The 25,677-nt window shown below is 40.1% G+C and overlaps 1 protein-coding gene across 2 annotated transcripts; it reads right to left on the bottom strand.

Moving 5' to 3' along the window:
• Positions 1–1,033: 1,033 nt before the first annotated feature.
• On the bottom strand, positions 1,034–25,263 carry LOC137384723 (chromobox protein homolog 3-like). Of its 2 annotated transcripts, XM_068059046.1 has the most exons (6): positions 25,093–25,263; positions 23,640–23,720; positions 13,394–13,535; positions 11,668–11,833; positions 9,423–9,520; positions 1,034–2,281 (listed from the first exon to the last, which is right to left on the bottom strand). In XM_068059046.1, exons 2-6 carry the CDS (start codon positions 23,689–23,691, stop codon positions 2,152–2,154), a joined length of 588 nt encoding a protein of 195 aa, XP_067915147.1. In that variant the 5' UTR covers positions 23,692–23,720; positions 25,093–25,263; the 3' UTR covers positions 1,034–2,151. The 2 variants fall into 2 exon arrangements, with proteins under 2 accessions (XP_067915147.1, XP_067915157.1); XM_068059056.1 differs by lacking the exon at positions 23,640–23,720 and having other exon boundaries at positions 25,093–25,262.
• Between the last annotated feature and the right edge of the window lie 414 nt (positions 25,264–25,677).

The following is a 25,677-nucleotide window of genomic DNA, read 5'->3' as shown; positions in this document are numbered from 1 at the left end:
TACCTGGAATGGGCAGGCTGTCTTACGAGGAAAGATTGAACAGACTAGGCTTGTATCTGCTGGAATTTAGAAGAATAAGAGGCGACTTGATTGAAACACAAGATCCTGAAGGGTCTTGACAGGGTGGATGTGGAAAGGATGTTTCTCCTTGTGGGAGAATCTAGAACTACGGGTCACTGTTTATAAAGAAGGGGTCGCCCATTTAAGACAGATGAGGAGAAATCTTTTCTCAGAGGGTCGCGAGTCTTTGGAATTCTCTTCCTCAAAAGGCAGTGGAAGCTGAGTCTTTGAATATATGTTAAAAGCAGATAGATTCTTGATAAGCAAGGGGGTGGAAGGTTATTGGGGGTGGGTGGAAATGTGGACTAATCAGTTGAGCCATGAACTTATGGAACGGTGGAACAGGCTCGAAGGGCCGAGTGGTCTACTCCTACTCTGTATGTTTGTATGATCTCCCCCCACTCCATTATTCGCAATAGAATCTTCAGCTGTTCTCCACCCTAAACTGTGTCCATAACAAAATCACTTTTCTATTTTTAAAAGTCTGCTTAAAAGGCCATCTCTTCATGAAAGTTTGTTTTTAAACCTCTCAATTCCTTTTCTGTGAAAAAAAAAACTAGAGGCTCAGCCTTTCTTTTTGTGTCTGCTTTGGGACACCCTTGTACTTTAAAGGCTCAATATAAATGCAAGCAGTTGTTAATGTTCTAATTTAAATTTCAGTCCTGAATTCTACTTTACCATTCTAAATTCAGTGACAGCAATCATTTATTCAGGATCACTTTGAGCTGGAGTTCCTACGCACAGTGTAATCAAAGGATCACCCATGAAATTTGCTGCAGATTGCCAAAGTGCATTACACATTGTAGATACACAAGTTAACCAGATGCAAATGCCTGCTTAGAACGCCCAACACAAGTCAAGTAGCTCCATTAATCTACACTTGCACTATTTCTACTCAGTTTGGTCAAACTACCAGTGCTATCATCTTCAGCTTGAGACACCGGAATTTGTGTCATGGGATAAAGAGATGAAATTTGTATTCAAAAAAGACAAAAATAGTTTTATTAAACATTTTCCGCAGCAATCAACAAGAAATGGAAATCATCATGGAAGAAACTGGACAAATCAAGTACTCAACAAAAACATTGCTCATTAAGTCTAAATTTATAAATAAAAATAAGCTCAGCTTTCATAACCAACTCGTGTATTGCAAAACTGTCACAATTCCTTAATTTGAGAACAAACTGCTGCACCAGCTCAACATTAGGGCAGAATTTTTTTTTAGTTGATTTAGCTACATCATGATCATACATGTTATAGACTTAAATGGAGGGCCAACATAGGATAGTTACAGCCTGTAATATACAAGTGACCGTTATTGTCAAATGGCACTTAGCAACTTAATCAAGTACCTAAGCTTCAATTCACCAGCTGCATTACAACAGACTTATTGAATCTGAAGTGCCTGACCAGTTTCTTGGTTGTTTGAACCATTGAAAAAATCCTGAGTGAATTACAACTCTACAGAAATAGTACATGGCAAATTATATTTTGAAACCATACATTTACAAACTACCAATGAAACTTTACAACAGTAACTTTAGAAACTGGATATGGTTAAAACAATTAAAATAGCTACAATGAAAGTTGCTGAGCCAAACATCCTGCAAGTTGGAACTTGATTGATCATTCATCCAGATTTAGACTTTATGCATTATTTGTCCACTTGCAGTTGAGTTTTTTTTTTAAAAATGGATAATGTAAGCAAACAGGTTCACATAAAAATGCCATTTAAATCAGGGTGACTGCAGGTCACGATTCTCACGACAGATGTAACACAAGCTATCCACTGACGTGCACAAACAATTTTTCTGGCAAACAGCCAAGATGACTGACTGTATTATTGTCAATAAAAAGGACCAAAAGTACATTTGATATTTATGGATTTAATCAATATATCCTAAGTAACAAATGTTCCAGTCTCAATGCACAAACCATCCAGCTGAAATTCACCTTGCAGTCAATGGGCATTAAACAGATGGCGAACTTTATATTTCAAGCGCAGGTTTTTAAACTTGACAATAACAGTACTTCTGAACATGAATACATAAAATTTCTCCACAAATCCTTTACTTTTACTGCATGCTGCAGTTAATTTTCCTCATCATCTGTGGAATAGGAATGCCATGTCAGTCTCTCTTCATAAAATGCAATTACAACCTGTGGACACTTAACATTGGCTTCCTTGGATGGAACCAGATCTGCGTCATCAGAATCCTTCCTAAAGGGCGCAAATAAAAAGGATAATGTTTACATGATGCTGGACTACATTCAAAGACAATATTCTTAAATCAGACTTGATTTAATGAACCACTCATGCAGCAAAATCTCAAACTATCAATGTCTGATGACTCCTTCAGAAGCCCTTGCTCCTCACTCAGACTGAATTCATAACCTTAACTTCTATCCTGGGTACATGAACCCAGTCTCTGACAGAGCTCAGATCCCAGAGTTCCAGGTATAAAGCAAGCGTAGTACTGGCACAAGTTACCTAAATTATAATATATTTGCGGGTAATTCCATTCACAAAGCAAAGATACCGTTTATATTGTAAAGCAATTTCATAAACCAAAAGGGGAGGGGAGAAAAATCCACCAGCCTCCTAATTTTCATAATTTTTAGTAGGTTTGTCTCAAAAATCACATGTTCATTAGAAGCTCACCACTAAAAGGATGACCTGGTATGAGGAGGTTATATAGATGGGACCGCAACCATTGTTTCTCCAAGTTTACTTGAAATTTGGACAGTGGCAGTCTCAATGCAACTCTAGGTAAGTATGGGGCTGGAGAAGAAAATTGCCTGTTTAGTATCAAATGTGGATCAATCTCAAAACACACATGGATGATTCAAACTGCCATAATCATAGTAAAGGTCACTCTCTGGGGTCCTAATTGGATAAGCACCCAAGAAGAAAAAATTTGCAGGGCTATGGGGAACAGTAGGGGAGTGGGCCTAGCTGAGTTGCTCTTGCAGCGAGATGGCACAAACACAACAGGCTAAGTGACCTCCTTCTGTGCTTTAACCATTAAGATTGAGACCATTTGCTTAGTTCCCTTTGCCAGACCTTCCTTTCCCCTGCCAACCAAGTCAAAATACCCCCAAGGTTCCTCACTGCCCTAGCCCATATTGTGTACAATTACATTTCTATGAAGCGCCTTGGGATATTTTCCCATGTGAAAAGGCACTTTAGAAATGCAAGTTGCTGTATTTATTGTAATCCCAGCCTCCACACCGCTCCCCCCCCCCCCCCACAATTTATATGAAACTGCCAGTAACAATTGTGTTTGATCCTCTAAATAGTTTCTTTAATTTTCAGATCTAATGTATTTTGGCCTAGTGCTTTATAACAAACTCAAATTATATGACTAAAGTCTTACAAATGTTAAGGGTAGAAACAGGCACTGGTTGTACAACAATTAGGGTCGCGTGAGCGTGAAGAGGTGCTGTATATGGTGCCCCAGGGCTCACTACCGTACCATTACACTAATGACTTAAAACATCCCCCCATTCTCTAAGCTATGGTGTGCTGGCTGCTAGGCCACTTCAGAAGGCAGTTAAGAAACAACCATAAATAACATTTTCAATGCAAAAGATGCAAAAAGATTCAGGAAAAATAGTAACATATCCAGAAACATACCTATCCAATCCCTCCAGCAGTCAACCCCAAATGATCCCAGCCATACAACTGGGATTCATGAACCTCCTCCCCCAACACACCACAGCTCAGCCCGTACAGCTAATGTTCTGAATCCCACAAACTATTGTCCGACTCAGCCTCCAGCATACGTTATACACAAAGAATATAATTATAATGAAACTGCTGCAACAGGGCTTCAGTTTCTCTGGGGCATTGGGACCAGCTCTGGGACAGGAGGGACAAGATGGATAGTTTTCACCTCAACAGAGCTGGGACCAATGTCCTTGCAGGGAACCTAGTGCTATGGGGGTGGATTTAAACTAATTAGACAGGTGGAGAGGGATCAGGATGAAGCATCTGAGAGAAGAAACAAGTGAGGATGATAGTAACAGACTTCAGGAGGACATGACAGACTGGTGAAATGGGCTGACACAGGATACATGTATGGACAAACAGACAACATAAAGTAAAAGGGTACAATTTTGAAGGAGCTGTAGGAACAGAGAAAGCTAGGGAATGTACACAAGTCTTAAAAGGTTGCAGGACATGTTGAGAAGGCCGTTAAAAAGCATACAGGATCCTAGGCTTAATAAAGAGGCATAGAGTATAAAAGCAAGGAAGTAATGCCAAGTTATTATAAAATTCTGGGCACCACACTCTAGGAAGGATGTCAGATCCTTAGGGAGAGTGCAGAGGAGAATTACTGGAATGGAACCAGAGATGCAGGACTTCAGTTATGTCATAAAAGTTCTTCCTCACATGCCCCCTGCATCTCTTGCCCCAAACCTTAAATCTTTGTCCTCTAGTCCTTGTACCATCAGTTAATGGGAACAGTTTTTCCTTGTCCCAAGTTATCTTGGCCTATCAATCTTGTACATCTTTATCAAATCTCCTTTGCTCCAGGGAGAACTACCCCAGCTTTTCCAACCTAACCATGCAACTAAAATCCTCCATCCCTGGATCCATTCTGGTAAACCTCCTCTGTACCTCTCAAGGGCCCTCACATCCTTCCTGAAGTGTGGTGATCTAAACTGGACACAACACTATTCCACTGAAAAACAAAAACTCCGCAAGAAAGCCCCATCTGTGGCTCACTCAGGAAGTTAAGGATAGTATTAGATTAAAAGAGGAGGCTTACAATGTTGCAAAAAAAAGTAGCAAGTCTGAGGATTGGGAGTATTTTAGAAACCAAAGAGTTGATAAAAAAAATGAAAAAAAAAAGCTAGCCAGTAATGTAAAAACAGATTTTATATACCTATAAAAACTCTTACAAAGGAGAAAGTAGCTAAAGTAAAAGGTCGGTCCCTTAGAAGCAGAGACAGGAGAAATTATCATGGGGAATGAGGAAATGGCAGAGGCATTGAACAAATATTGTGTGTCTGGCTTTACAGTAGAAGACACAAGTTTCATACTAGAAATTGACTGTAATCTAGGGGCTAAAAAGAGGTGAGGAAATTAAGCTGTGGCGAGGATACAGAGAGGCTGCAGAGAGATATATCCGACAGGTTAAGCGAGTGGACAAGTTGGCAGTTGGAGTTTTATTTTATTTTATGGAATGTGGGCGTCACTGGAAAGGTCAACATTTGTTGCCCATCCCTAATTGCCCTTGCACTGAGTGGCTTGCTAGGCCATTTCAGAGGGCAGTTAAGAGTCAACCACATTTTAAGACCGAGGTAGATGACTAACAGGGAGTCAAAGGGTATCGGGGGTAGGCAGGAAATAAGAGTTGAGGCCACAATCAGATCAGCCATGATTAAATGGTGGAGCAGGCACAAAGGGGCCAAATGGTCTACTCCTGCTCCTAATTCATACATTCATATGGAGGGATGAGAAGTTGGTAGTGTTGTTCTTGGATCCCAAGAGGTTAAGTGGAAATTTAAGAGGGGTTCAAAAATCAAGGGTTTGTTTCCAGTGTCAGAAGAGGCAGTGACCAGGATACAAATTTAAAAGGCAAATTGGCAAAATTGGAGCAGACGTGAGAAATTGTTTTGTTGAAAAAACACACCGAGTTATGAATCACAATGGTTGCAGCACAGGAGTCCATTCTGCCTGTCGTGTCCATGCCAGTTCTCCACAAGAACGACCCTACCCCTTCCCCATAGCCCTGAAAAGTCTCTCTTTAGGTGCTTATCCAATTCCCCTTTGAAACCCACAAATGAATCTGTCTCCACCACACACTCAGGCAGTGCATTCCAGATCCTAACCATTCACTGCAAAAAAAGTAGTTTTACCTCCCATCGCCTTTGGTTCAGGTTCAGAATACAATTCCAGAAAGGGTGTTGGAAGCAAATTCCATAGTAGTTTTCAAAAATAAAACTGGATAAAGACATGAAGGGGAAACATTTGCAGGTCCATGGGGAAGGGGCAGGTTAATGGGACAAATTGGATAGATCTTTCAATGAGCTAGCGCAGGCACAATGGGTCATCATTCTATAGGTTGGTGTGACTGGAGTGACAAGTAGGCCAGACTGGGTCAGAATGGCAACTTTCCCACCCTGAAGGACATTAATGAAGCAAGTGGGTTTAAAACAACCTGACAGCTTCATGTCCCTTTTACTGGTACAATTTCAAATTCTCAAACTGCTATGTTGAGATTTGAACTTGCATTGTCAGGACTTTAAAAACATAAAAACCATCTGCCAGCTTTGTGCCTAACATGAATGTTGGTTACTAATATGCATGATCATAATCATAATGTTATGATCATAACCAGAACCAAAGACCTACTGAATTGGCCAGTACATCCATTTTAAAAAGCTAAACTTGTTGTGGTCAAACAGGGAAAGAAAAAAAAAAGGGAAGCCCTTCGATCCCTCCTCAGCTAACTGTAACAGTGTCCAATTCTGGGCATCACACTTTAGGAAGGATGTGAAGGCATTAGTGAAGGCGCAAAAGATTTGCAAGCATTGTTCCAGGGATGAGTGACTTCAGTTACATGGATAGATTGGCAAATTGGGGCTGTTCTCAGAGAAGGTAGAGAGGAAATTTGACAAAAGGTGGTCAAAATCATGAGGTGTCTGGACCGGAGAGATAGGGAGAAATTGTTCCCACTGGCAGATGGGTCGAGAACCAACGGACACCGATTTAAGGTGAATGGCAAAAGGACCAAAGGCGACATGAGGAAGAACCTTTTAAAAAAAAAATGCAGCAAGTGGTTAGGATCTGGAATACACTGCCCGAGTATGGTGGAGGCTGATTCAAATTGGGGCTTTCAAAAGAACTGAATAAATATCTGGAGAAACAATTTGCAGGACTATGGGGAAAAAGGTGGGGAAGTGGGACTAGTTGAGTAGCTTTTAGACAGCCAATATGGATACAACAGGTCAAAATGGCCTCTTTCTGTGTTGCAATCAGTCTATGATGCATAGGCCTGAGTCTACAAAAGAACCTCAAATATAATTACACAAATTCAGCACAAAACATTATATCACAAAATACTAAACAATTAAAAGTACTAATTCCAGTTTCACATACATAACCCTTTTTCTGATGTAATTTCCAACACCATAAAAACAAAAAAAAAGATTCCCCCACCATTTTCTCCTTGCAAAATGGTGTTAAGCAATTTCCTTGACGACCACAGTCCACAAGGCCAGTCACCCATAAATATTTCATTTAAGAGACTAAAAGCTGATCGTGTCCCCACACATGCAGTTACTGGTTAGTGATTTGGAGGGAGAACTTTGCAGCTTTTCCTCAACCTGACCAAGGGACAGGAATCAACTGTAACAGCCTCCTAACTGTTAACCAATATTCTACCAACCTCCCAGTTACATTCTGCCTGATATCAGTTAACTCGGCATATACAAATCCAGGACTTCTAGTCTGTGTAGCTTAGTACTGCATTATGCAGTGCATTTACTTGCTAGTACATCAGATTCTCTATCCCCTCGACTTCAAGCATCTATGAATGCTATTATAGAGGGGGAAGAGTTAAAAATTGTGGCTTTACTCTTGTAATCCAGAGTTCAACCATGATCAAGCTAGTCTATGGGGCAGTCAGACAGCTGTATGACATTCATTTCAGTTTAGTATAAAAGTAACATTTCAAAAGTTTAAAAGCCCTCTAGTTTTCTTGCGATCTATAACAGCATCTAAGGAAAAGAAAGTACTTCCAAAAGCAATAGAACACTGGCAACAAGTTCTCAAAATTGGTCATTGGAGGAGCTCTAAAGGAAGCAGATCCAAAAAATAGAATTTCTGCAAGGTTGACAATAACTTGAAATTTTTAACAAATATCATGGGGTGGGAGGTATGCAGGTGTTTAAGAAACATAGAAACAGGAGGAGGTCACTTAGCCCCAAAATAAAAAATGAACAGTGTCCTGACCAACATATATCCCTCAACCAACACACAGGAACAAAAAAAAGTCATTATCACATTGCTGTTTTTGACAGCATGCTATGTACAAATTGACTACCATGTTTCCTAGATTACAAAAATGACTACACACTTTTAAAGAGGCGGTGTTTGCTAACAATGCAACCACTAGGTGGCACTGTACTTGCACATGCACAAAGCAGCCTGTTTCACAGAAACGTCATTGTCTGCGACGCTGAGGCAGCTGCCAGGATTAAAGATGGTGCTGCTCAATTTATCACAAATAACCAACCCAAAAATCCCAAAGGTTACCACCACCGCCTCCGTCCACTCCAAACAGTCCCCCACTCCCTCCTGCATATGCACCAGTTATATAGTACCTAGTCATCTTACTTCACCAAAAGTGAATTACTTTAGTAGTGACTGTCGATTCAAAAGCAAATATTGCAGCACACAAGGAACATGTTTTGGTTGATACTCTTAGAATGTTACACTGTTTAAAGTCTCATCAGAAGGACAGCACCCCCGACAGTGCTGCACACCCTCCGTAATTCAGTCAGGTTTCAATGCCATCCCGCTCTGACTGCTCACTCCTCCACCCCCCCCCCATAACCCCGTTCACTGGCTTCCCCCCATACTCCTCCAATCCCGTTCGCCAGCTGCTCACTCCCCACTTCCTCCCATCCCACTCTCCGGCCGCTCACTCCCCGCAATCCCTCCAGACGCTAGCTCCAGACCGCGTGCCGCGCCGCTTCCCTCCTCTTGGCCAGCCACTCCAACGTTGCCCAGTCACCCCTTGGGGCCCGCCTTGCTTCTTCGGACAGCACGGTGACAAACGTTGGAGCAAGTGGCCAAGAGGAGGGAAACGCCATGGCCTAAAGCTGGCATCTGGAGGGATTGGGGGGGGGGGGGGGGGGGTGTGAAGCGAGGAGTTAGTGGCCGAGAGGCTGGAGAGTGTTTTCCTGCATATGCGGCAGTTAGTCCTAGCAAGATGGAGGCTGCGCACGTGTAGCATCTCAGAACGCAGGAGACCGTTTATACACGTGCGCAGCTTGAAGCGCTCTAATGATGTCAGTGGGCTGCTGCGTTGTCAGGAGTCACTTTGTTAAAAAAATCATTGCCTATTAGACACTTTGGGACATGAAAGGTACTATATAAATGCAAGCATTTCTTTTACTTCCCTGAACTGAGCTTCTTTTGTAGGTTCAGTATTTTAGGCAGATAGTAAGCTGCATTTAATATTTCCTAAAGCATCTCTAATGATGAAATCTATTACATACAATAAAGCTTTATGAAAATTAAGTTAGATGAAAAGGGCAATAAAAAAAAAATCTACACAACTTAAAATTGGAAACCTATTAATCCATATTTTAGCTCGAGCATACTTTAGAATAGAAATCCTTACCATTTCATTAGAAACATCAATTCGCCGCTTGAGTCAGTAGCACCAATGATGCGTTCTGGTTCTAACCCCCTTGCAAAGCCTCTTGGTTGGTTGTCGTTCTTTTAAGGAAAAATGCTAGTTACATATTTGCATTCCAAGTCAACTAAAGTTATAGAAAACACAAATACATACACTGGCCAACTATAGAAACAAAGATTATATGATAAACTACATATTTTAAAAAAGTCTGAAACCAAGTGGATTTCGTCAATGCCACAATTTGGTGCTGTTCATCTGTTCCCTTATCTCTGCCTTAGAAGACCAAATTGATCACCCAGTCCATTTCATTGCTTCCTAGTACTCCACCTTTGCTCCCTTAACTGAGGGCTTCAAACAGGAGCACACAACTGATCTGCTTTCAGCATTTTGAATACTAGTGTCATTGTTGTATTTAGTAAAATCCTTAATAGTTCAGGATCAAAGAGGCAGACACATTTTCTTAAAATTGACTGTTCACTTCCTTAAACGCCCTTTGTCCCTGCAACCTTCAAGTTGAAAAAGAACTCACAGATTTTATCATCTCTGAAGACCAACCCTTTAGCAATTACCATCTCTCCTCCTCTCATCTATTTACTTCTAATTCACAAATCATTAGCTTCTTTCCCATCTCTGCTCCCCTCCATGGCCAAACTATTCAATTTTACCAGCCATCTTTGGCTCCCTTAATTTCTCCCACTCAGCTGCCACTCCTGGCCCCTAATACTGGATAATAAAAGACCCCATGGCAACTTTAAAAGGAGAGCATTCAGGTGCCATGGTCTACTGTTATCTCTTAAAACAACACCACCATAACAAGTTAGCTTGTCATTAACCACTCCCCCAATACTCCAAACACAGCACATTTCTCCATCTCATTCCCCTCAAACTCTTCAGTGTTGGATGCAGTCAACCACACCATTTGCATCCACTGTACAGTTCCATGGGACTGTCCTCATGGTTCACTTCATACTATTTAAATGAAGCTAGCACATATGCAATAGTTTTGCATCTCATCTCCACAATCACTTCTGGAGTTTCATAATAATCTAACCTCAAACCTCCCTCCTTTTCCTAAAATTACAGATCAGGATTATCCAAAGGCATGGGGACCAGCTTTGAAATATAGTCCCATGGTACCCAACCACACAGCTCCATCATTTCCTTCAATTCCATAATCATCTATGTCTGGCTGACATCAAGTCAAAGTATTTTCCTGATATTCAGTAGGAAAAAAATAATAATTTTGGCTTTTGCCAACTTCAAGCACATCTCAGCTACTTGCTCAGGCTTGCAAAACCTGCTTACTTCCACCTCTGCAACAATGGCCATTTCACTGCCACTGAAACAGTTACCCACACCAACACGAAGACCCATCAGAAACACTTTCATTACTCATTTACCTACAAGCTCTGTCACTTCATTATCGTCTTCACCAATTGTGTTGGAGGGAGGTTTCGACTGAACTGAAAATTGTTGCTCTCATCGAAAAATTCCATAATCTCAGCCTGCCCCAATCTCCCCCATCAGCGGCATAGCATTCATTCATTTCTTCTATAAGCGCTGACACCTTGGGACTTCTTTTTTTTTAAATAAAGTAAAATGTTTAAAAGGTGCTCGAAAATGCACCTATTAATGTTACAAATTCTGTTTTTCTCACCTGGTCTAATGCAAGAACAATAGAATTTAAAAAAAATTCATGGGGAGTCAACTTAAAACACTGACATTCTGAACTTAGTCAAATCATGTTGAATTTTAAATGTCAAAATGTTGGTAGCCACATAAAAAAAACTCCACTTATCACCAAGTTGATTTCCATTTGCAATGAATCAAATTCATCTCTGGGTTAACGCATTATGCAGGTGGCAATCTGATGTAAATTGGCAGCAGACTCATGATCTGAATTTATACCATCTGCTTACATTCTTCCCAATTGACTCAGACTCTCATTGTTGGGGGTGGAATGGGAATAACCAAATGCTTAAGGTCCCAAGTGCATCAATACAAGATACTCTTAACACACCCAGCAACTAGACACAAGAAAATTAGTCACAGCCTGGGGTGTATAGCTCGTTTGCACTCTTGTGCAAGAAACAGTGCAACATACATCAAAAATTAGCATTGTTTATTCTCGTCAAACTATTATTTTGCACAGTCTCGTTGTAAAATAAATAAAAGCTGTTTCAGTTAAATCAGTCCTAGAAATATCAATCTAAAGACAGCAGCTTACTGGATCTTTTTTCTTTTTTGGCTTGTTTTCTTCACTCTCATTTTCAGAGACAGATTTTCTTTTGAATCCATCAGTACGCTCCTTGGTGGCCTTTTGGGAATCCAGAAACTCTTGGATCAACTCTGGGCAATCTAAATTATCCTCTGGCTCCCATGTATTGTCAGCACTGTAACAAGTTCATATCAAAATTAGATAAGTGTTTACTCAGAATACTCCATTTAACTTAAACTAATTTAATGGGATCCCTGCTAAATAAGAGCTTGTGAAAGAAAGCAAAAATGCAGATCCTGCACTTGTTCACTCAGCATGTGAGCACTTATGCACGAGCAATTTGTTCCATTGGTAACCTGCATCAGTTCTTCCCAAGAAACAGTAATACAAATGTAAAGAAAAATGGATACAAATAAGACTAGAAATAAATCCCATTACATTGTACCCATTCTTAATGAATGATCACTAGTTTATATCGTATGTATTGTATACCTGCCAATATGACCCTTACACTTAGTAACAATGGCAGAAACAGTTAACTCCTTATTCAATAACACTGCAAAAAGGAGCTGGATAAATGTTTGGTACTTTTCTTTAAAAAATAGCATTCAGGAATTGACAACATAACTTGTAGCTCTCCAACTGGAATAGTTCACTTATTAGATAACATGGTTTATAGTGTAATCTTACTTTCTTTTATATATTCAATCTTTTAAGAGCCGTTCAATTATAATTCCATAATGGAAGTCCACATAACAGTATACATACATACATACTTACAAGCAGAACTGGGATAAATTTGTTAACATTCATCTCTTCTCAGATTTCGTATGTCTGCTAGCAGGTATTAAGCTATAGGTGGTTTCGGATTACAGTATCCTCCAAGCTATGCTGCAAATGCATACAGCACAAAAGTTTACCAAACAAACATGAATCATTCTGTACCTTGGAATACCAGGGACACTAATATTCAGTGCTGCAGAGTTGAAGAATATAAGTTAGAGGGGTAGGCTTTTTAAGAATAGAATAAGTGATGAGTCTGGCCCCATATTTGCAGTAGATGAGGAATGGCTGCTCTAACTTTGTTTTAACACTTATGTTAAAGCACTGCTGTCAATCACCTCAAGGGATGACTTTACCCAATGCCACCAATGGGAACATTGTCAAATATGGCGAGTGTTAAATACTGCAACTAGATTAAGTGCACAACACAGACTAATTTTGCCATTTTGTCTCCATTTGTAGTTTTAAAAACAATTTTAAAAGTCATGCAACTTCTCAAATGTTATGAACAGTTGTTGCTTGTCTGTTGCCCTCAGTACTGAGGAATCTGTCTCAACATAAAAGGGGTGGATTTCACAGCACCAGGTGCTGCAGCATATTGCAGAACCAGTTCCAGTTGATGTGTTCCCTTCATATTGCAGGAACTAAAGTGAACGTCATTGCAAAGTGAATTTTATGCTCACTGATTCAGACAAGCAAGATATCAAGTGATTTAGAAGCAATTTCACTACATTTATTGGTGTCAGTGGGATACCATCAACATTATGGCAGCCATTTTAAGAGTTGTTAGCAAATGCCAAATTTGATTTTATTTCCAAGCTCAAGGAGACTTGGCAGACTGCTATATTTCAACAGAAAAAGCATGACTATTTCACCATCTAACATTCAAACAGAAATTGAAGAGTAAAGAAAAATCACTAAATAGGTTGGCCTGCACAGTAAATCTCCTTACTCTGTAAAACCCTTCCATTTCAAAAGGTATTCAACCCTTCCTTGTACAACTCGTCTGTCTAATACTCTTTCGACAATATATTCTTCAGGCTGAACATCTTCAGACTTTTTCGTCTTGCTACCTTGTTTCTTTCCCATTTTGGCTGTAAAAAAAAAAGGACAGCATAATAAAGCACAAAACAGGTCCCAAAATCATTTTTTAAATCTACTTAATTTAAAGTTTAGAAATAAAATGACAAATCCAAACAGGTAATATTTGTTTACTCCCAATTCCCCACGCTCACCTTGTATCTTACAATCAAGTCCGAGCTAAGGCCAGCATTTGGGTTTCAAAAGCATACCGGTTTTCCCCATTATCAGCTGTTGAGTATGTCTCTTTCACAATGGCTACGAACACCAAAGTAATGGGCCAACAACAAAAGCTTTTGAGGTTTTCCAGTCAGTGGCCTGGTCATGAACTGCATGGCTTTGATGTAAGGTTGAACCAAACTGACCAGTAGCACCTGAATTCATGCACTGTAGCTGGTTAGTCCTATATGTAAGTGCTTTTACAAAAGTAAATGCAAGTACAGGCTTGATGGAACATGTATGTACAAAAACATGGGCAGGCTGCACACATCAATTAAAGATGCTATACCAGGTAGCTTAGCAGTTGGCAAAAAAAAAGCATAAAAGCTATTTATCTAATATAACATTTCATTTTCATCCAAGTCATCTCTAAATATTTAATCATTAATTTTGAGATGATTACTACAGATCTTGTATACATATTTTCCAAGATCAACTGTAGACTTTAGTATATGGTTTCATAGAATCAGAAATTTACAGCACAGAAGAAAGCCAGCCATTCAGGCTATCATGTCTGTGCCACTGAAAACTATCCAGCCTAATTCCACTTTCCAGCTGTTGGTCCATAGCCTAATGGGTATACACTTTAGGTGTTGTAACCCAAGTGCCACTTTAAATGTTGATGAGGAATTTTGCCTCTACCATCCTATGAGGCAGTGAGTTCCAGACTCCCATCATCCTCAGTGAAAAAATTCTCAACTCTCCCCTAATCCTACCAATTATTTAAAATATTGCTACACACAAGTTCAAAACTGTACGCTCAAAAACATGCTGCATATGTATATGCAGTTTTCTTGAGGAACAAAAGCCATTCTTTACAAAATTGTTGATCTGCTCTCCTCAACTACTGAACTGAACACAATCTCATCAGACAATTGACCTACTTCTCATACTACCGTCATCATTGAAACAGTTACACTAGGTGCAAGATATGCACAAGCACATCCCAGGGCTCAAGAACTACATGCTGCAGCATCTAGGTATAGAACCACATGCTGGCATTTAATATTGCACAACCTCATTTCTGTTTTTTTGTAAAATAAAAACATTGCTTCCCCCACCCCGCCAAAGCCAAATATACCCAACTGAAATTAAAGTAATCACAAGGTACCCGAGCAACAATTTCAAAATGTTATCAGTACCATATAGGCAGATAAAACAATTTATCATATGGAGAATCTCAATTTGAAGGCTTTCAATAAATGTTAAAGCTGCATAACTTGATTAGAAAGACCAACTGCAAATCTTTAATTAGGGCTCAATTAGAAGTGCAGAACTCCTACCAGTTTTGTTGGGCATAAAAAGATATATACATATTTGTTTTGCTTGGGTTACTGGTGTTTTTTTAATATAAAATACCGTGCAATGCACTCAGTGACAAGGCATTATTTAGTCCCCATGTCTAACTTGCCCTGAGGGCATTAAATATCAACTATATTTAGGTCAGTCAGGAAGGAGTGGTGGATCAGTTCCATAAAAGGATATTATTGAACCAGCTCAATTTTTGTTTAAAAAAAAACAACAAAATGGTGCAAGTCCACAAATCACCAGATTTATTGAATGCAATTTCCTTACTTGCCATGGTGGGATTTGAACTCATGACTACTGGTCACTGGTTGAGTACCTTAATCATTAAGCTACCCTAGCACCACATACCCTCCACTCATCCACAAATGAATTACAAACTGAAGCAGAAGGCAGAGAGGGGGAAGGGAAACATTTTGCATTCACCTTTTGTAAATTGAATTAAAAAAAAATAGTTGCTTCCCATGCCACAAGGGCAAAAAGGAAATACTGGTCCTAAAAACAGAGAAAACTGGTTTCTAACAAATTTCCCTGAGAGATGACTTGCACTCAAGGGTAGCTTTCAGCTTAGTCAATTCAAAATTAGTCAGTCAATTTCTATTCGAGATTGAAAACAAAAAAGGCCTGGAATTTCCTCAAACAGCATAACCATTAAGTTATGCCAAACGTACACCACTTTCTACATTGACTAGCACTGTCAAAATTTCAGAAAACTTCACTAATATATGCTGGAATGCAAGAAAACAAAATGCAAGCAAGTGAAAGTCAGCAAAAACAAAATCAAGACCCGAGGAAAATGCAGGCCTTATGCCATATTCCTTCTTTAAGTTACTCTTTATGGATGAAAATTAAAGCTTGAAGTCATCGTACCATAATAATGCACTTTAGGCACACATTTTTAAAAATGCATTTGTGGAAGCTTCTCAGTTTTTAATGTGGTTCATTCTGTTGTCATAAAAATGCATTCAAAGATTCAGAAAATAGAATGCTGGTCTCAGTGAGAAGGAAAAGATAGAAATACCATAAAGCAGTAGAAATGACTTATGTTCATGCTGTGCTTACATATTGAGGGTAAATGAACAGCCAGTTCAGATTTGCCATAAATGCAGCAAACTCGGTGTTTTTTTCTGAAGTTCGAGGACACTCAGATGTAAAGCACAAGCTCCTCAAGTGTGAATTTCCTCTACCTTTTGCACTAAAAATTGACATGCCATTCTGGTCATTACTTTGGCAGAAGGTTCAAGGAAATTCCAGCCCAGGAGTAATTTTGAGTTCAAGGTGAAGATGTGGAACTGAAGGAAAAAGTTTGAAAACCTCCCTACAGAAGGGCAATACACAATCTGTAGGAGATAAAGTGTTAATCAGTGATATGTATGAAGACAGTGAAAAATGCTCAGCCTGGATTATAAAACTAGAATGGTCCGTAAATGCATCTTGTGTCTCAGGAAAGAAGCCAGAGTTAATGTGAACAGTTACCGTCGTTAAGAGATTTTAAAAGAAACTGAATTACAGGGTAAAAGGAAAATGCGTGTGCTCTTGCTATACAGAGGAAATTGGGAGTCAGTCCAGAAAAGATAGTTAGATGTACTCTTTGGGACTTAACAATTGAAATGGCTAAAATCTGCTGAGTACATATGAATTAGGAACAGGAGTAGGCAACTCGGCCCCTCGAGCCTGCTCGGCCATTCAACAAGATCATGGCTGATCGGATTGCAACCTCAACTTCACATTCCTGCCTACCCCCAATAACCTTTCACCCCTCTGCTTATCAAGAATCTGACTATCTCTGCCTCAAACATATTCAAAGACTCTGCTTCCACCATCTTTTGAGGAAGACTTTCAAAGACTCACGACCTTGAGAGAAAAGATTTCTCCTCATCGGTCATAATTGAGTGACCTCTTATTTTTAAAACAGTGACCCCTAGTTCTAGATTCTCCCATAGAAAAATTACGACACAGCAGGAGCCCATTCAGCCCTTCGTGTCAGTGCTGGCTGAAAAAACTAGCCACCCACAAGAGGAAACATCCTTTTCACATCCACCCTGTCAATATCCCTCAGGATCTTATATGTTTCAATCAAGTCACCTCTTACTCTTCTAAACTCCAGTGGATACAAGCCTAGCCTGTCCAATCTTTCCTACGAAGACAACCCACCCATTCCAGGCATTAGTCCAGTAAACCTGCTCTGAACTGCTTCCAACGCATTTACATCCTTCCTTAAATAAGGAGACCAAGACTGTACATAGTACTCCAGATATGGTCTCACCAATGCCCTGTATAACTGTAGCATAACCTCTCTACTTTTGTATTCAATTCCCCTCGCGATAAACGATAACATTCTCTTAGCTTTCCTAATTACTTGCTGTACCTGCATACTAACTAATCTTTTGCGATTCATGCAAATCCCTCTGCATTTCAGAGCTCTGCAATTTCTCACCATTGAGAACATACTTCTTTAGTCTTATTGCCAAAATGGACAATTTCACATTTTCCTACATTATACTCCATTTGCCAAATCTCTGCCCACTCACTTAACCTATCTATATCCCTTTGTAGTCTCATGTCCTCTTCACAACTTATTTCCCTACCTATCTTTGTGTCATCAGCAAATTCCCTTTATCCAAGTCATTGATATAAATTGTAAAAAGTTGAGGCCCCAGCATTGATTCCTGCAGCACACCACTCATTACAGCTTGCCAACCAGAAAATGACCCATTTATGCCTACTCTTTTTCCTGTTAGCTAGCCAATCTTCTATCCATGCCAAAATGTTACCCCTTACACCAGCTTTTATTTTCCACAATAACCTTTGATGTTGCACCTTATCAACTGCCTTCTGGAAACCTAAGTACAGTACATCCACCAGTTCCCCTTTATCCACAGCACATGTAACTCCCTCAAAGAACTCCAATAAATTTGTTAAACATGATTTCCCTTTCATAAAACCATGTTGACTCTGCCTGATTACCTTGAATTTTTCTACGTGCCCTGTTATAACAGCTAACATTTTTCCTATGACTAATGTTAAGTTAACTGGCCTGTAGTTTCCTGCTTTCTGTCTCCCTCCCTTTTTGAATAAAGGGGCTACATTCGTTATTTTCCAATCTAATGGAACCTCCCCTGAATCTGGGGAATTTTGGAAAATTAAAAGCAACACACCAATGATCTCACTAGCCACTTCTTTTAAGACCCTGGGATGAAGTCCATCAGGACCCAGGGACTTGTCAGCCCGCAGCTCCAACAATTTGATCAGTATAACTTCCCTGGTGATTGAGTTCCTCCCTCCCATTTCCTGATTTACAACTATTTTTGGGATGTTACTTGTATCCTCTATGGTGAAGACTGATGTAAAATACCTGTTCAATTTATCTGCCATCTCCTTATTTTCCATTAGGAATTCCCCAGCCTCACTTTCTACAGGACCAACGCTCACTATTAACTTTTTAAAATTTTTATAAATAAAAAAACCTTTTCCATTTGTAGCCAGCTTTCTCTCGTACACTAATTTTTCCCTCCTTATTAATCTTAGTCATTCTTTGCTGCTTTTTATATTCTGTTCAATCTTCTGACCTGCCACCCATCTTTGCACAATTATAATGTTTTTTCTTTGAGTTTGATACTATCTTTAACTTTTTTTTTTTTAAAGTTAACCACAGATGGGTCCTCCACTTGGGATATCCACTTAAATGTCTGCCACTGCATCTCTATCCCATAACCGACTTTGCCAGTTCACTGTTGCTAGCTCTGCTTTCATGCCCTCATGGTTGCCCTTATTTAAGATTAAAATACTAGTCATCAACCCACTTTTCTCTGCCTCAAACTGAACGTAAAATTCAAGACTGCGTTTGCTGACATGAAACCACTAGGCGGCCCAGTACTTGCACATGCACAAATGCAGCCTCGTGAACTGAAATGCCAGTGTCTGCGATGTTTTTGACATCTGCCAGTAGTAAAGATAGTGCTGCTCAATTTATCACAAAACAAAATGAAACCCAAATGCTCCCCACAGTGGCTGCAATTGCCACCTTCATCCCACCCCCAATACCCTGCTCCCTCCTGCCATTGCGCTTCTCTTCGCCGCTTGCTCCACGCCTCACCTCTCCCCCCACCTGTGTGCCACTCACTGTTGCCCTCTCCCTTCTTCCCCCACCCCAGCTATGCCTGTGCAGAGAAGAAAGCCAGCAATCGCAGGAGGGAGCGGGGACCAGAAGTGGCGGCGAGGCTGTGAGTGAGTGGCCCACAGGTAGATTGGGGGGTGGGGGGGCAGGGGTGGTGAATTGGGGAGTGAGTGGCGAGGCGGGGAGCGAGCGAGCTGTGAGCAGATGTTGCAGTACGCAATGACGTTTTTTGTGTGCATGTGCAAATTGGTGCTGGCAAACTAGGTGCGGAAGTAGGCTGCACATGCGCAGCACCACACTGACAGCAAGGGTCCGTACTGCGCATGCGCGAAGCTGGGAGCATTCTGATGATGCCGGCGCTGTGCTGCGTTCTCAGCAGTCACTTTGCAAATTCAATCATATGATCACTGCTGCCTAGGGGTGCCTTCACTATGAGGTCATTAATTAATCTCGTTGCACAATATCAGGTCTAGTATAGCCTGCTTTCAGGTTGGCTCCAGAACGAGCTGCTCTCAAACTATCCCAAAAACATACTATGAACTTCTTGTCCCATCTGATTTTTCTAGTCTACATGTAGATTAAAATCCCCCATGATTAGCGCCGTACCTTTCTGATAAGCTCCCATTATTTCTTCCTTGATACCCCGTCCTACAGAGTGGTTACTGTTAGGGTGCCTGTACACACTCCCACAAGTGACTTCTTGCCTTTATCATTTCTCATCTCGACCCAAACCGCTTCTACATCCTGGTTTCCTAAACTTAGGTCATCCTCCTCTATTGTGCCAATACCATCATTAATTAACAGAGCCACCTTTTCCTAGCTTCCTGTCCTTCCTAAAGGTCATGTACCCTTTAATATTCAGGTCCCAATCTATGTCAGCCATTACAGAGACATGGCTGCAGGATATCAGATCATATTTATTTCCATTTGTGCTTTCAGTTCATCTGTCTCTTTTCGAATGCTACGTGCAATCAGAAAGAGCCTTTAGTTTTTTTTCCTTTTATAATTTTTGTAAAATCTGGCTTTGTCTGCTGATTTACTCAGATTTGTACTCTGTCTCGTCACAGTCGGTTTATGTTTTCCCATATTAATACCTTTCCTCCATTCTTTGATTTATCACATCTTCCCAAATTTGATCCCTTGCCCCCACTATTTAGTTTAAAACCCTCTCTACTTCCCTAGTTATGCAGCTCAATAGAACACAGGTCCCAGCATGGTTCAGATGTAGACTTTCCCAACAGTACAACCCCACTTTTCCCAGTACCTCACAAACCAGAACCCACTTCTCCCACACAAGTCTTTGAGCCACCCATTCATTTCTCTAATCTTATTTGCCCTAATCCAATTTGAATGTGGCTCAGGTAACAATGCAGAGATCATTACATTTGAGGTTCTGCTTCTTAATTTGGTGCTGAACTCCTCATACGGACTACGCAGAATTTCTTTCCTTGTCCTGCCAGTTATTGGTACCTACATGGACCACGATGACTGGATCTTTCCCCTCCCACTGCAAGTTCCTCTCCAGCCCTGAGCAGCTGTCCCAAATCCTAACAGGCAGCACAGCCTTCTGGACTCTTGCTCTTTGCTGCAGGGAACAATGTCAATCCCCCTCACTATACTGTTCCCTACTACCACTACTTTCATTTTTTGCTTCCCCCCCCCCCTCCCCTCCGAGTGGCTTCCTGTATTGTGGTGCCATGGTCAGTCGGCTCATCCACACTACAGCTCTCTTGTCCATACAAGCTGCAAGGACCTCGAACTTGTTGCTCAATTGCAAGGGCTGAGGCTCCTCCACTCCCACCTTCTTGATCCCCTTACCTGCCTGACTCGCAGTCACACCCTCCTGGCTCTAACTACTGACCAAAACAAATGACCCTAGCCTAAGGGACTGTCTTCTGGAACAAAGTGTCCAGGTAACTTTCCCCCTCCCTGATGCATCGCAGTGTCCGCAGCTCGGCCTCCAGCTCAATACTCTGAGCCAAAGCTCCTCAAGCTGCAGATATTTACTTCAGATGTGGTTGCCATGGATTGCCGTGGCATCCAGGAGCTTCCCATACTGCAGCCGTGACACATCACCTGTCCTGCAGTCTGTGTTAATTTAATTAAATTTATTTTTTCTTAATTTATAGTTCCCCTCCTTACCAAACTCCCTTCTTCACATTCTGGGCCCTGCAGCAACACTGAGTCACTTTACAGATTTATTTTATCCATTCCAGTTCAACTATAAATTTGTTACAATAACTACAAAAAAAAAAAGATATGGAACCAAAAATAGTGGGTGGTGGAAATCACTGGTCTACTTTTTTTTTTAAAAAGTGAGACTGCCAATTAGTGCCAAAAATTGAGTCATTTTGTGTTGGAGGCTACCCATACTGGCTTCTCATTTGGACCTTTATGGCAAACTAGAGGTTTTTATCCAATCCATCTGGCTTAGATTTAACAAAGTCTCAAGAGGCAAAGGAGACTGTCTAACCCACTGCACTACCAAGTTCCTACTGCAGTAGTTTCATTTAAGCCACCATGATAGCACATTTGCTTGGTTAAGTGTTGCATGACCAGAAAAAAGTGCAAATTCAATCTCTTGCCTGTGCTCAGCATCAAGATTCCAGGTGGTGCCCCGGGCTAGGGAGGAAAAACTGCTCATGCTGCCAAATACTCAGTTTGTAACTTGTGCTGAAAGTATGTGTGCATACAGATATTTAGCAAGGACTGAACTCAGTTGTGCTGTTTCCTTTCTCTCGCATCTCCCTAGCAACAGTATTAAAAGTTAACAGTATTTCCTATACTCAGTATCAGGGTGACTAAGAAACAGCTTGCTGTGTTTTACATTGAAACAGATGAAAAGCTCCCTTTTCCATCCTCTTTTCAAAAAGTTAATGGACAAACACTTGTTATACCCTATAACTGCTCAAGTACTACACATACAGACAACAGTGGGTGCAAGAACAACCTTGGGTAACTGTTTAATTTTTTGAAAATTGTTAGCAGCTGTTCCCTCACTGGCTCACAAAGCTTATGCAGTGAATAGCTGAGCCATACAAATCAGGGAAGTCCTAGCATCGAATCCAGATCTGCACTCAGATAACTAACCCTAACTGGGACAGCAAGAAATATAACTGGCTTCAGTGCCTCTGGGTTAAGAGAGAAAAAGAATGCAAGGTTTCAGCTGTCTCAAAGTGCACATCAATATTAGGTTTGGTTACAAAGCCCCTTTTCCAGTCTGCAGACACTAAATGACAAGAACGATACATGAATGGCTATTTGAGCAAGATAGAGTGCATTTTAGTACCTGTACTCCAGCAGGGCAGGGGGAGACAAGGAAGCAGAGAAGAGCAAAAAAAGTAAAAAAATTCTTCCCGAATTTAAGCCCTGTAAACTAGTGTAAGCCAATATTACTACTCAGTCATTAGAGCAAACCTTCACTCGTGACTAAACATGATAGAAACATTTCCTACAATTTGAACATTTCAAGAGGACTCACAACGTGAGCCCTTCATAAGTTTTAAAGTGAGTAGTGTGGAGTGGGGGCAGGGGAGAAATCTTCCATCTCTTTAGTGGAAAAGCAGTGTGAAAATGGAAAAATGTTTAAGTGATGCCTTGTCTGCAGTTGATCCCAAAAAACTTATTACATGTAGAAAATGTTTGTTTTTATAAGGAAAAAAAAACTTTCACTTTCTGTAAAACAAAAAACAATTTAGCCCCAAAATAAGCTGATCTAGATTTCAGGACCTTTATTTATGTCATTCTGTGTACTGTATTAGATTCATATTAGGAAAAACTAGCAAGTAAAATAGGGCAAGAAGGGGAGAGGAGTTACACTCCTGAATTCATCAGAGCTGGGTTTGTTTAGAATGGGCTTTAAACCAGGTACATTACAGAATTCTGTTTGTTACAAAGATTTAGGGGAGCACATATGCAGAAGTTTACAACTTCAGACAATTGTGTCACAAGATGTAGTGATATGTATGTCAACAAAAACAAGGAATCACACCAAACATATTCAAGCTCCAATAACAAATCTAAAATATAATTGAGCATTTTTTCCTAGCTCCACTGAACACATACATGATATTCCCCACTTACTAGCTCTATGCAGGATCCTGGATGAGTAGCTAACTATTAGAATTTGAAGATTTTTTTTAGCTTAGCAGATCCTTAATTCACAAATATATAAATCTGCCATTTTGTAAATCTTTATCAACTCCAACATCAATAGTGGCACAATAACTATCTTCTGAAGTGTCAATTGCATGTTGAAAAGTCAGTCTCTCAAGACAAGTTATCAACCTCATTCTGTACTCAGAATGGCAGACCTGGCACCACAACGGGAACTCAGGTTTTCATTGCTTAGGGCCTGGAAGTTTATGAATAAATTTTATTCAATATTTTACACATGGTCAAATGGTTACATTACTGTAAATGGGATATAACATGATGTATTTTGCTTTTTATTATTTGTAAACATGGATTAACTCACTAGTAGAAACAAGGCTAATAGGAGAAAAAAAGGAATCTTCAACCGTGGTCATCTTCTACTTTGTATCCGCCTACTCAAGCCCTAGGAAAAAATAATCAGCAATTGCTCACATATATATAAAGTCAGCATTTCAAACATTTACATTTTGGTGTAAACAAGGTTGAAACTATTTTAAAACTTGTTTAAATTAGAAACGTTTGTAATAGAAAAGGGATACATAGTGCAAGATGGCAAAGGTCATAACAACCCAATCGAGATCAGTCAACTGCAGGTAAACATTCCTAAAGCAAAAACAAATGAAAACACTGAATTCCAATTTATCGCTTGCTCCTGTTGTGTAGCATTAGAGATTCAAGCACAGGTGGGTGCCTAACAAGTTTTGAAAAAGTTCAAATATAAAGTCAAACTACTACCAAATTTTAAAAGACAACAGTTATAAAGCACATTTATCATAAAACTAAGTACACAAGAGAACATTAAACCCATTTTATTTATCCTTCCGCTGAAACTTATCAATCTAATCATACATCTAACTACCCACAAAAAAAGACTTATTGTACTGTTCTTGCTTTTTGCATTCCACTTAACTTGTATACCCCATAAGAGCCGCTGGTTCACCATTTTTAAAGTTTTTTTAGTTTTCCCTCAACCCAATGACCCGAAATTAGGAATAAACCTATGACTCTTCTCCAGTACGACTTTTGGTTAAATTTACACTAAATAAGTGTTGTAGGCAGTGGTAACGAATCGACTTTCCCCATAACAAAAAAATAAAGAATGCACAATTCATAAAAATTCCAAGCGTTAAGCTCCGAATTTCCACAGATGCTTTTATCAGGACTCAAATGCATCATAAAAGTGCCAGTTACAGACTGACAATTAATCTCACGTATTTATTAAATAAATGGAAGCAGCCTATTTCCTCACTATACAGGAACTAAAATCTCGTTTAAAGTGTTTGTTACGCATCAACCCCCTAGTTTTACAGAAATAACTAGTGTAACGAGAAAAAGGCACAAACCGCAACGAAAGAAAAAAAAATAAAATTCTAAGCAGTTCTTGAACGAACAAAAATTGAAGTCTGCAGATTCATGAATCATGGCAGATGCAAATTTTCAAATCTTTGTGTTTAACTGCACCCACCCACCCCACAAATCATCCCATCTCAACAAAACAAAACCTTCGCTCAACAACCAAAATAAATAAACAACAAGCTCTGCTGATTTTAATGGAGAAACTTCAGTGAGCTCCCGCTGTGTAGGCGCAAACCTACTGTAAGTTCGGGGCCTACACAATGTCGGTCCACTCGATTTAAATGGAAGTTTCGTCAGTTAGGTGTTAATCGCAAGCTGAATAGCTGCTTAGGCCGGTAGTGCGCGGTTTTAGGGAATCACAGATGATAAACCCAGTAAAGTTCTCAACAGCTAACTGGCTGGCTAGCTGCCTGTCCTACCTGCCCAGTTTAATTCCTCTCCGGTCGCTGGGCTCTCTATCTCAATCGCTACTACGCGGCTTCAGGCTTCACTTGCAGTCCCGCCAAAAACACGCGGACACGTCGCGCGTGCGCATGCTTCTGCATGGGACCCGTTTACAATTTATACAATTTAACTCAACATGAACGATTTATTAACACACGTCTGCAAGTTCAAGAGGAAAATCTTCCCCTTTTAGTTGAAAAAAGGCGTAATATAAAGAACTATTTTAAGCGCTTGCGACTATCACGTGATCTAGATTAAATTTTTGAGTTATTTTTGCAAATTACATAAATGTATTCAACTGCATTTTGATAAAAAAATATTATGCCTTACAAAAAGAATTGTCTATAAAATGTTAAAAATGTGAATTTAAATTGCGTCATAGTCGAAGCCGTTTCGGCTTTTTCCGCCAAAAGCCATCTTGGCTTAATTATTGTGATCAATGAAGGTATACAACGCATGTAAAAATATTTTTTTTCAGAACTGTGATATAATTTTTTTCTTTGTATTTTGGGACTTTTTTTCGAATCCTGGCAAGCACTGTCGCCCATTTTTCCGTTGGC

Source organism: Heterodontus francisci, chromosome 2, assembly GCF_036365525.1.
Source record: "Heterodontus francisci isolate sHetFra1 chromosome 2, sHetFra1.hap1, whole genome shotgun sequence".
Taxonomy (NCBI): domain Eukaryota; kingdom Metazoa; phylum Chordata; class Chondrichthyes; order Heterodontiformes; family Heterodontidae; genus Heterodontus; species Heterodontus francisci.
The sequence above is the reverse complement of the archived record's forward strand: the minus strand, read 5'-3'. Positions and strand labels throughout refer to the sequence as shown.